The sequence below is a fragment of the Oratosquilla oratoria genome, chromosome 1 (genome assembly GCF_046742065.1).
Source record: "Oratosquilla oratoria isolate Oo_2021 chromosome 1, ASM4674206v1, whole genome shotgun sequence".
Taxonomy (NCBI): domain Eukaryota; kingdom Metazoa; phylum Arthropoda; class Malacostraca; order Stomatopoda; family Squillidae; genus Oratosquilla; species Oratosquilla oratoria.
In genome coordinates, this window is record NC_134777.1 from 123,566,628 (window position 1) to 123,579,127 (window position 12,500).

At 41.9% G+C, this 12,500-nt stretch overlaps 1 protein-coding gene and 1 long non-coding RNA gene across 13 annotated transcripts in view; one reads left to right on the plus strand and one right to left on the minus strand.

Moving 5' to 3' along the window:
* Positions 1-11,017, minus strand: part of LOC143026174 (uncharacterized) — a 262,248-nt gene extending 251,231 nt beyond the window's left edge. Inside the window, exon 1 of the long non-coding RNA XR_012966450.1 lies at positions 10,838-11,017. This is a non-coding gene — a long non-coding RNA (uncharacterized LOC143026174). The remainder of the gene's footprint in view (positions 1-10,837) is intronic.
* The window catches only part of LOC143026116 (uncharacterized), a 300,921-nt gene that overhangs the window by 259,627 nt on the left and 28,794 nt on the right, over positions 1-12,500 (plus strand). For all 12 annotated transcript variants that reach the window (XR_012966447.1, XR_012966449.1, XR_012966448.1 and 9 more), the window contains 3 exons: positions 888-1,104; positions 4,117-4,220; positions 5,377-5,548. Coding sequence is in view for 9 of the 12 variants with exons in the window: in XM_076186146.1 (XP_076042261.1) it covers positions 888-1,104; positions 4,117-4,220; positions 5,377-5,548 (493 nt within the window). In the remaining 3 variants the exon portion in view is untranslated. The remainder of the gene's footprint in view (positions 1-887; positions 1,105-4,116; positions 4,221-5,376; positions 5,549-12,500) is intronic.

Consider the following 12,500-nt stretch of genomic DNA (forward strand, 5'->3'; position numbering starts at 1 on the left):
AGGGGAAACATTTCTAGAAACACTCAAGGGTGACCTCCGAGTATGAGCATTTTCAGAAACGGTTATACTCAAGGGTGACCCCCATGTGTGAGCATTTCTAGAAACACTCATACTCAAGGTTAACCTCCAAAAGTGAGCATTCCTTACAATGGTTATACTCAAGGATGACCTCTTAAGAATGATTATTTCTTGAAACGGTTATAGTCAAGGGTAACCCCCAAGAGTGAACATTTCTACAAACACTTATACTCAAGGCTGACCTCCAAAAGTGAGCATTTCTTGAAATCTTTATACTCAAGGATGACCACAAGTACGAGTATTTCTAGAAACTATTATACTCAAATCCAATAACCGCCAGCAACCTAAATGAAATAACTAGTAACAGTGTTCATCCTATTCATTTCATATTGGCGTAAATGACACTTGTCATTGGTGAATAAGCTGCAGAGGCTCCGCCCCCCGAGTCCATGCCAGCCAATCACGATGTTCGTCATCTTTGTTTTGGTCTTGTTTTGTTAAGAGTTTGAGGAATTGGACCATTTAACGGAAATATGTTGTTTGTTCAATTTTTTTTTTCTTTTTTTTTTCTTTTTTTTTTTTTTAATCCTCCCTCGAACAAATTCCCACCCAGGACACTATGACCCTGGACAATTGGGCCACCCATAATGAACCAATACGCCTAGGACATGTACTCCCTTGGATGTTTACCCCCCTGCCCATATCACCCCATTACAATGTCTATACTAAAAAAAGAATAATAATGACAAATAGAAATGAAAAAATGTACAAATATACCAGACTCGGTAAGAAACAACTTTTCCTCAGATGGTCAATCTACTAAAAAAAAAAAAAAAAATCCTAATATCCTAAAATCCTTCCTGCCGCAGCTACGTCACCGTCTCGGTGGTCTTCCGCCCCGTGTCCTCCGTCAGCAGCGGGAGCCTGGCCACGACGGAGCGCATGTCCTCGCAGGACCGCAGCGGGTCCTCGGCCTCGACGGCTTCGGCCGCAGGGCAGCGCAGGGGGTCCTTCGGCGCGCAGGATGAGGATGATGGAGGCCCTTCGTGCAAGAGGAGGAACAACTCACACTGGATCCATCAGGCGGTGCGTCAGGACCCTCTCGATTTTTCTTATTTAATCATTTATTTATTCGTTTATTTATTCATCTATCTATATATTTTTTCATAAATTCATTTTATTCATTCATCTGTTTATTCATTTAATCTATTTATTCATTTGTTTGTTTATTATCTATTCGTCTATTCATTTATCTAATTTTTGCATCCGATCTCATTATGGACCAAAAGGTCTCCTGCCGGCCTTGATGCTATGTTAATGTAAATCATTTTAAGTCTTTGTTATTTTGTGTTAAGATACGTTTTTGCATGAAAATCATTTCTATACTAACAAAAAAGAGGTTCAGTTTGTGTGATTGATATTTTGAAATGCGCTCGGTTAGGTGAGGTCAGGTTAGGTCAGGTTAGGTTAGATTAGGCTATAGTAGGTTAGGCTAAGGTAGGGTAGGTTAGGCTAAGCTAGGATAGGTTAGGCTAGTATAGAGAACGTTGTACTAGGTTAGGCTAGTACAGGGTGCATTATATTAGGTTAGGCTAGCCTAGTTTAAGTTAGGTTAGGCAAGGCTTGTTTAGGTTAGCTTATGTTAGCTTAGGTTAGGTTCGGTTAGGATAGTTTTGAGAATTAACCTTCCCTAACAGTGGGAAGATAGAGTGCCCATCTCCCATGCACTCACTCCTTATCTAGAGGGGGGGAGGGAAGAGGGGGAGGTTAAATGGGGAAGGAGAGGAAAAAGGGTAAGGGGGAGAGGGAAAGATGAGTAAAAAAATTATCGATCTTTGTTATTCAGGCATTTAGTTAATTTTTGTGTGTGTGTGCGTGTGTGTTTCATTTTATTCCGTGCACTGCCAGTTTATTTCATACATCTTCGTGAAGCCCCTATGGCGAGGTATATATCATATATATATCACATATATATATATATATATATATACATGCACATATATGCCCATACAATGAGAAAGAAATATCACATTTTTTCTCTTTTCCTTTTTCAATATAATTCCTTATTTCTAATATAATTTGTCAAATTAGATTTATTTTTTTGTCTCATTTTATATTTTCTTTCCGTTTGTCCTTGACTGGTAAGTGCTCAACAGAATGTTATTCTTTTTTGTTCATTATGTTCAGTAGAGTATAATTAGATACTAGCCTTTGTATCATTGAACAAAATTACGGTGAGTCTCTTTATATACTTTATTCTGTCTGCCGTCAGACTACTTTATTCAGCTTCAGGTTCTTCGCACCCTTTAGGAATGTTGTTCGAGCTTCAGGGAATCTTAGTTAGGTCATTGAGAGGCAATGTATTGGAAGGGCGCGCGCGTGTGTGTGTGTGTGCATGTGTACGTGTGTGTGTGTGTGTGTGTGTGTGTGTGTGTGTGTGTGTGTGTGTGTGTGTGTGTGTGTGCGTGTGTGTGTGTGTGTACGTGTGTGTGTGTGTACGTGTGTGTGTGTGTGTACGTGTGTGTGTGTGTGTGTGTGTACGTGTGTGCGTGTACGTGTGTGTGTGTTTGTGTATGTGTGTGTGTGTGTGTGTGTGTGTGCCTGTGTGTGGTGTGTGTGTGTGTGTGTGTGTGTGTGTGTGTGTGTGTGTGTGTGTGTGTGTGTGTGTGTGTGTGTGTGTGTGTGTGTGTGTGTGTGTGTGTGTGTGTGTGTGTGTGTGTGTGTGTGTGTGTGTGTGTGTGTTTGTACGGATGTGCGTGTGTGTGTGCGCGCGCGTGCGTGTGTGTACGTATGTGTGTGTTTGTACGTATGTGCGTGTGTGTGTGTGTGTGTGTGTGTGTGTGTGTGTGTGTGTGTGTGTGTGTGTGTGTGTGTGTGTGTGTGTGTGTGTGCACGTGTGTGTGCGTGCACGTGTGTGTGTGTGTGTGCACGTGTGTGTGTGTGTGTGTGTGTGTGTGTGTGTGTGTGTGTGTGTGTGTGTGTGTGTGTGTGTGTGTGTGTGTGTGTGTTTGCACGTAGTCGCACATGTATACCTATACCCAATCGTACTCTTGATTATCCATTCAGTAGTTACCTCTACAGTAGTATTGTGAATCCAAGAATCTTAGACCATTACACTTTGTGACTAACTTCACATCATTTGTTCTGGTTAGCGCTAGAAGCTTCTATCTGGTCGAAAGGGGGTCGCGAAGGGCCCGGGGGTCGTGCAAAAAGGGGTCCATGACCCCAATAGGAATATTCAAATCAATAATATATATATTTTTTAATATTTGAAGTGTGTCACAATATTGTCTTTGTCAAAATAATGTAATTGTTAGTTTACAAAAATAAAAATAATCATAAAATTAAAATAATTTCACACAATACCAAACAACTGTTAATAATCTCATAAAGAAATAAAAAATCAGAATATTATTTGAAAAAAATAACAACTTAATATACACCAACTCTTTCAGTAAGTTTTACAATTATATCAATTTTGCTTTGCCGCCACGTGATTTCATTCAACCGAGGAAAACTTCATCTTCCTTCCTCCTCCTCTTCTTCCTTTTCCTCCTCCTTTTCCTCATTTTCCTCCTCCCCTTTTCTCTTCTTCTTTCTCCTCCTCCTCTTCCTCCTTCCCATTCTCTTCCTCCTCCTCCTCTTTCTCCTCTTTCTCTTCCTCCTTCTCAATCTCCCCCTCCTCTTTCTTCTTCTACCTTACCTCCTCCTTTTCCAACACTTCCTTCTTTTTCTCCTCCTCCACCTCCCCCTTCTCCTCTTCTTCTTTCTCTTCCTCCTCTTCCTCCTTCTCAATCTTCTCCCCCTCCTCCTCTTTCTTCTTCTACCTTACCTCCTCCTTTTCCAACACTTCCTTCTTTTTCTCCTCCTCCACCTCCCCTTCTCCTCTTTTTCTCTCTCCTCCTCCTCTTCCTCCTTCTCATTCTCCTCCTCTTCTTTGTCCTTCTACTTTATCTCCTCCTTTTCGTCTACTTTCTTCTTTCTCTCCTCCTCCTCCTCCTCTGCAGCAGTGATACGCCCTTCGCAACCCCGCCATAGTTTCGTCAGTCAGTCAAGGGTCACTCTTTGAAACTCTCTCTCTGTGTCTCTCTCCTGCAGAAGTCGCTGCTGGTGACGGGACGCGACGGAGAGGGCGGCTCCGGCAGGGACCTCGAGGACATGCTGGCCTCGGGGATGGCCCTTATGGAGCTCATCATCGTCAGGTGGGTCCTCTCGCTCACGCACGCACGCACACACGCACACACACACACACACACACACACACACACACACACACACACACACACACACACACACACACACACACACACACACACACACACAAGGCTCGACGGCGCAGTGGTGGCGTTCGCAACCGCTACTCCAGCGTTCAGAGTTCGAATCCCGCCCAGGGCTAAAATAATTTAAGTATCGCTGCGCTGCGAGCCGTTACTCCAACTCTCTTGGGCGGGGAGTTGAGTGTGTGTGTCTGTGTGAGGTCACAACATTACCCATAGATCGGTCATATATGAGTTTTCATCCGGAAGGGTACGGTAATAGCTGTCGATCACAAGTCCAACACGTGATCCAAGACCATGGTGAATCACACACGTACACGGTTTGCTTCTCTAGATCTAGAACGTGGTACCTAGAGACAACAGGTCCTTGTCCGTGCTAGAAAACAGCCTGCATGTCGACACACTAGACCAACACAAACCACAATACAGACACTGATCCCCAACGTCTTGCTCCTGAGCACAATGGTACTCTTAATACTCTTGTTTTGCTCTTATTACATAGGTGAAGTTCCTACTTTTTGTAATCCTAAGTTTGAGAATGAGCTGATGCGCGCAATATAAGCTTTCTTGTCTGTTTATAACTTCTGTGAAGTACAGTGAATTTTGTGTACAAATATTTCAAAATTTGTGTGACTTTTCAACAAAAGATGCACTAATTGGGTTGTTTCGTCGTGTTGTCAGATCTAAAATGTTGGAAATCTGTTCTTCTCTTTTAATTTCTACCTCGCAAAGATTAATCATTAAATGGTATTTAATTACTTATAGTACCAACTTTTTCGATAAAATACCAACATAAGGATGAACAAAAAATAATAATAATAAAAAGTCTTCTAAAAATGTCGGCAATCTTAGACAATAAATAAATAAATCAAATAAAACAATAAAAATGAAATAAATAAATTATAAACAATTCCACTAAAATCATGTCATCAAGCTTAGGAAAATTAAGTAAATAAATAAATATGTAAATAAAATAAAAAATCTACTCAATTTTCTATATATACGCAAACTAAGGTTTTCACGATAGGATTCCCCTTCCCCTACCCCCCTTCTCACGAACCCCCTATCCTACCATCCTAAGGGCGCGGGACCTGGAGGCGAAGGACCTAAACGGCTACAGCGACCCCTACTGCGTGGTCAAGGCCAGCGGCGAGGTCAAGTATCGAACTCGGGTCAAGAAGAAGACGCTCAACCCGCAGTGGGACGAATCCCTCATGACACACCTGCCACGAGCCGGCGAGGAGCTGGTCATCGTATGTAGAACATTCCTCTCTTATGCATTATATACATATATATATATATATATATATATATACATATATATATATATATATATATATATATATACATGTGTGTGTGTGTGTGTGTGTGTGTGTGTGTGTGTGTGTGTGTGTGTGTGTGTGTGTGTGTGTGTGTGTGTGCACATTCCTGTCATCGTCGGAGGCCGAAGCGGGATGCAAAGCATTGTATCTAAATGTCGGAAGTTTTTATTTTGTTTGTTTGTTTGATTTGTCATATTCAGTTTTCCATGACAAACACACACACACACACACACACACACACGCACACAAACACACACACGCGGATTGGTAAAGCACTGGCCTCACAAGCCGGAGAACCGGGGTTCGATTCCCCGGCCGGGCGGAGACAAGTTGGGTTTGTCTCCTTTCACGTGTAGCCCCTGTTCACCTAGCAGCGAGTAGGTACGGGATGTTAGTCAAGGAGTTGTGACCTTGCATTCCCGGTGTGTGGAGTGTGAGTGGTCTCAGACCTACCCAGAGATCTGCTAATAATGAGCTCTGAGCTCACTGCCGTAGGGTGGTGTCTGGCTGTCTCGAAAAGAGGCTGCAGCAGATCCGAGGTGAATACACACACACACACACACACACACACACACACACACACACACACACACACACACACACACACACACACACACACACACACACAGAATAATTTCTGAGATACAAATGTATCGCAATCGCAAAAAATGAAAATAAAAAACTAAATGATGATGATGATGTTGATGTTGATGTTGATGCCGCTGCTGCTGCTGCTGCTGCTGATGATGATGATGATGATGATGATGATGATGATGATGATGATGATGATGATGATGATGATGATGATGATGATGATGATGATGAATTATGCCATACACTTGCCATATGAGTACATACATACATACATATACCAAGGCTTTTTCCCCCATACAAGGGAGGTAGCCAAAAAGGAAAAGGCATAAAATCATTCCCACAGATTCCATCCCTGAATACACTCCACACCCCTCCACCCTCCCTCTCATCTTAGCACCTCCTGGATGACGGGTCATCCCTACACCTTGTCCACTGCCCTGGGTCAGAAGCAGTGTCGCAAGACACAGCACATCCACAGCAAGGCCGCTTCATTAAATCGGCGACCCCCCCTCTCCGTCCCCCCATGCATAAAAGGAGAAGACGGGGAGAAATCCCTTTGGGCTGCGTCAAATTTTGCTCACACATACTACCTCACCCCCATCCCCCCCGCCCATTCCACCTCATGCATATACAACCATTCTCCATTCACTCCTGTCTTCTGTCCTCTCCCGTCCTTCCTCAACAGACATTCCCCTCTTCCCCCCATCCATCCACCTCATCCTAGGACGTCCCCTCATGTTCACTCCTTCCTCATCTGCCTTCCATACCTCTTTTACTAGTCTTTCTTCACCCATTCTTTCCATGTGTCCAAATCATCTTAATACTCTTTCATCAATCCTATCTCCCAACTCCCTTTCCACCCCTGTTCTCCTCTTCACCTCCTCATTTCTCACTCCATTTAGCCTAGTAACCCTCATCATACTTCTCAGACACCTCATCTCAGACACCTCATATCAAACACATTCAAACTCCTTCCCTCTTCCTCTCTTATGTTCCATGTTTCTGCCTCATACAGTGCTGTTGGCACAATCACTCCTTCATACAGTCTCCTCTTAGCATCCATTCCCAAACGTCTATTCCTCATTACACTCTTTAATTCACCAAGGCATTTACTCGCTTCTCTCAATCTACATTCTACCTCCACCTTCACTCTACCTTTACCTGCCACATTTGCACCCAAGTATCTAAAACTAGCCACTTCCTCCAGTCGCTCTCCCTTAATGCTCACTTCCATTCTGCTGCCACTTTCACCCCTTGTACATCTCATCACCTTACTTTTACCCACATTTATCTTCAGCTTTCCTCTATCACACACTCTCCCAAACTCTGTCACCAACTTCCTCAATCCTCCCCCGATCCCGCCACAAGCGCAGTGTCGTCCGCAAACAACAGCTGGCAAACCTCCCACTTTTCTCCATTTTCTTTAACCATCTCCAATCCCTGACCCACTACCCTTGCATTTACCTCTCGCACTACCCCATCCATGTATAAGTTGAACAGCCAGGGTGACATAACGCATCCTTGACGAAGTCCCACCTTTACCTCGAACCACTCACTCTCTCCATTTCTAATCCTGACACAAGCTCTACTACTCTCATAAAAACTCTTGACAGCTCCTAGAAGCTTTCCTCCTATCCCGTATATCTGCAAAACCTCCCACAGTGCCTTTCTGTCTACCCTATCGTAAGCCTTTTCCAGATCCATAAAAGCCCAAAAACATCCTTCCCCTTTCCTATAGCTTTCTCACATATCTGTCTTACCACAAAGATCTGATCTACACAACCTCTACCCGTCCTAAATCCACACTGTTCCTCACCAATTACTTCCTCTGTTCCTCTCCTAATCCTCTCAATCAAGATCCTCCCATAAGCCTTCCCAACTACACTTAACAAGCTAATCCCTCTGAAACTACTACATTCACACTTGTCCCCTTTTCCCTTGTAAAGTGGAACTATACAGGCACTCCTCCAGTCCTCCGGCACTCTACCCTCTCTCCAGCAAACATTAAATAAACTCACCAGCAAGTCCACCATCACTGTACCTCCTTTCTTCAGATATTCTGCATAGCATCCATCCAGACCAGGTGCCTTACCTGTTTTCATCATCTTAACAGCTGCCTTCACTTCATCCTTCCTTATTTCTCCTCCATTTTCCCCACTCATCACGGTCATTTTCTTAGCATTAACCCCCATCATACTTCTCAGACACCTCATCTAAAACACATTCAAACACCTTCTCTCTTCCTCTTTCATGTTCCATGTTTCTGCCCCATACAGTGCTGTTGGCACAATCACTCTTTCATACAGCCTGCTCTTAGCATTCATTCCCAAATGTCTATTCCTCATTACACTCTTCAATCCACCAAGGCCTTCACTCGCTTCTCTCAATCTACCTTCTACCTCCACCTTCACTCCACCTTTTCCTCCAAGTATCTAAAACTATCCACTTCCTCCAGTCGCTCTCCCTTAATGCTCACTTCCAGACTACTGCCATTTTCACCCCTTGTACATCTCATCACCTTACTTTTACCCACATTTATCTTCAGCTTTCTTCTATCACACACTCTCCCAAACTCTGTCACCAACTTCCTCAATCCCTCCGATCCTGCCACAAGCGCAGTGTCGTCCGCAAACAACAGCTGGCTCACCTCCCACTTTTCTCCATTTTCTTTAACCATCTCCAATCCCTGACCCACTACCCTTGCATTTACCTCTCGCACTACCCCATCCATGTATAAGTTGAACAGCCAGGGCGACATAACGCATCCTTGACGAAGTCCCACCTTTACCTCGAACCACTCACTCTCTCCATTTCTAATCCTGACACAAGCTCTACTACTCTCATAAAAACTCTTGACAGCTCCTAGAAGCTTTCCTCCTATTCCGTATATCCGCAAAACCTCCCACAGTGCCTTCCTGTCTACCCTGTCGTAAGCCTTTTCCAGATCCATAAAAGCCCAAAAAACATCCTTCCCCTTTCCTATAGCTTTCTCACATATCTGTCTTACCACAAAAATCTGATCTACACAACCTCTACCCGTCCTAAATCCACACTGTTCCTCTCCTAATCCTCTCAATCAAGATCCTCCCATAAGCCTTCCCAACTACACTTAACAAGCTAATCCCTCTGAAAGTCTGAGAGTTGACGATAGCAAATACAGTGTTTCGGAAGGAAGTCAAGCATAAGTACACATGGGAGAGGGTGGTGGAGGGAAGGGTGGTAGATAGAGCATTAATGATAGGAAGAGTTAAGGATGTACATGTGCTAAGAGGAGAGGGTGGGGGAATATCAGATCATTTTTTGGTGGAAGGTAAGTTGAGAGTGGAGGATAGATGGAGGAAGAGGAAAGGGACAAAAGGTAGGGAGGTGCTTAGAGGAACTCTTTAAATGAAAAGGAAAAGGAGTACAAGAAGAAGCTGAGGGAGGAGTGAAGGATTGAGTAGAGCTAGGTGTGGAGGAATGGGGATGGTAAGGAGGGAGTCACAAAGTGTGGAAAGATGGTGTGTGGAACAAGAAGGACAGGAGGAAATAGAAGGAAGGGTAGTGAATAGTGGGATGAGGAAACAAAGAACGTTGTAGAAGAAGCAAGCTTTCACTTATTGGTTACAAAATAGGATGAGGGAGTCATATGAGAGGTACAAAGAAAAGAAAAGAGAAGTAAAGCAAAAGGTAAAGGAGGCAAAGAGGAGAGCAGATGTGAAATGGGGTAAGAGTATGACAGAAAATTTTGAAAGTAATAAAAAGATGTTTTGGAAAGAAATTAAGAGAGGAAGAGGAGGCGAATCAAGTAGAGAAGAAAAGGTAAAAGGTGCAGATGGAGAGATGATAATGGAAGAGAAGGCAGTAAGGAGAAGATGGGCAGAATATTTTAGGGAGTTGCTAAATGTGAAGGATAGGGAGGGAAAGATAGCTGCAGTGGGAAATGCTAAGAAAATGAGAGTGATGAGTGAGGAAAATGGAGGAGAAATAAGGAAGGATGAAGTGAAGGCAGTTGTTAAGATGATGAAAGCAGGTAAGGCACCTGGTCTGGATAGATGCCATGCAGAATGTCTAAAAAAAAAAGGAGGTACAGTGATGGTGGACTGGCTGGTGAGGTTATCTAATGTTTGCTGGAGAGAGGGTAGAGTGCCGGAGGACTGGAGGTGACAAGTGTGAATGTAGTAGTTTCAGAGGGATTAGCCATATGAGTAATTAATAAAAAGTGGTTTAAAATATAAACCCTGGCATTTTGAGGACAAAAAAATAATGCGTCTCCTTGCTTTGGAAGAAAACATCACCAGCTCTTTTAAAAATTAACTAAAATTCTGGACAAATAAATTAATTTTAGTATCACTTCATGGTCGAGGGGTAATGTTGTAATTTCTGGCATAGGGAAAGAAAGTTACTCGTATATGTACTCGATTGTGAGCGAGAATGCGCCAAACGATCACAACTTTGGGAACCACCAAACAGCAGTCATCGCTCAAAATAACGACTACAAGCAAGAATCGTTTTTCTTTATAAATCCCCGTTGCCAAATTTATCTAACGATATTTAGATAAAATTTAGTAATATACATTTGGTCACTAAAATATTAGAATTATTAGTAAATTTCATACAATGATATCAGATTCAAGGCCATCTTACTTTACTTGCTTTGGGGTGATATTTTCCGCTTGGCTCTTGACAAATGTCGATACTGTGGAACTTTCTGACTCTGTATTAACTTGTTGTACTTGTGTCCTAAACGGAACAAGGAAAATATGTCTAGTTTTCGTATAATTTTGGAAATTATTCACACCACACAAAACAAGATTTAAACTTGTGGGCTGCAGGCCTACGCAACAGTAAATAATGCAAGCCATCTATTGCGCATGCGTGGATTCTCCGAAATTTCAAGATGAAAATAATACTAAAACTCTAAAAAGAATACTCAAAATAATTTTAGTAAGATATAATTTAATGATCAAATAACTATGGTTTAATGATAGAATAAATGTAGCTTTAATAATTTCAAAAGAATGATATATGCAATTTACTTTTGAATATAGAGAATGGAGCACATTCAAGACCTGTTACTTGTTGTATGGACACATCAATTTTGTAATACTACTAGATATAGTTATAAACGGATCAGTTTGATTATATTTATGGCCGCGAAAATAAATTTACATTTGTGACTACAAGTCTGCGTGCAAAAACATTCCGCTCTTCTTATCAGATGCTGCAATATCAGTTGCCAGATTGGCGTTTTTAATGCCAAATTTTGCATTTTTGGCATTTTTTTTTTACTGTGGCAGGAAAATTTGTTGGGTGGCATTTTTTGGAATTTGGCATTTTTTCTGGCGTTTTTAAATACCCGGTCGTGATAAGAGATCATTCTTTTACTTGCATCAAGTTGCAAGTGTATTTCTTTCATCAATGAAACCATAATGCAGTTAGAAAGGCGCCTTCCTCCCACTCAAAATACATTCAAGAAGTTGTCAGCATTGAGCCCAGTAAAGATTCTTATTCAGTTAGAGAGGGCAAAGTTTCAAGATCTCCCCTTCCCACATTTCATTGAAAGTAACTTTGGTAAAATTGAAGAACAGTACAGGAAATTTTTGTATGTAAACTGGGGTGAGGAACCTGTGTTTTCATTGGCAAAATACCAGAAGACAGTAAAGCTTTTTGGGTTGGTGTAGGTTCCAAAAAGGTAATAGGCTCCCACCCTTTAGTTGAAATCTCCGAATATGTACTTTCATGCCTAGTGCCCCTGTCAGTAATGCTGTGGTTGAAAGGGTGTTCTCACATGTGACTTATGTGAAGAACAAGTTAAGAAACAGGATGGGAGTGAAAATGTTAGATACAGTTATCCGCATCCGCACTCATCTACGTTTCAGAGGGAAATGTTGCAAAGATTTTGTGCCTAGCCAAAGGATATTTCAGCTTTTCTCCAGTGAAAATATATATGAACAGAGTGGTTCATCAAACATTTCTGAATCTGATGATGCTTTTGATTATATTTAGACTCAATAAAAAAGTCACAAATGTATTTTTATTTATGTATGTCAGAGTCTCTAGGAGGCTGTTTTATAAATTGGTTTAATTTATTGTAGAGGATACCAAAATTTTTCCTTAGGAACTTAAATGTTATGTATTATATTCTAGTTGTTGATATTTTTTCTTTCTCACATAATATGGAGTATGATATGTTCTATTTTGGAAGTTCATATCTTTCTTTCCTTTTCACACACAGTCTTGTAAGTAGATTTATTTCAGAGGATGGTGGTTCATTACAGTACCACTAGAATTAAATGATGATGTACAT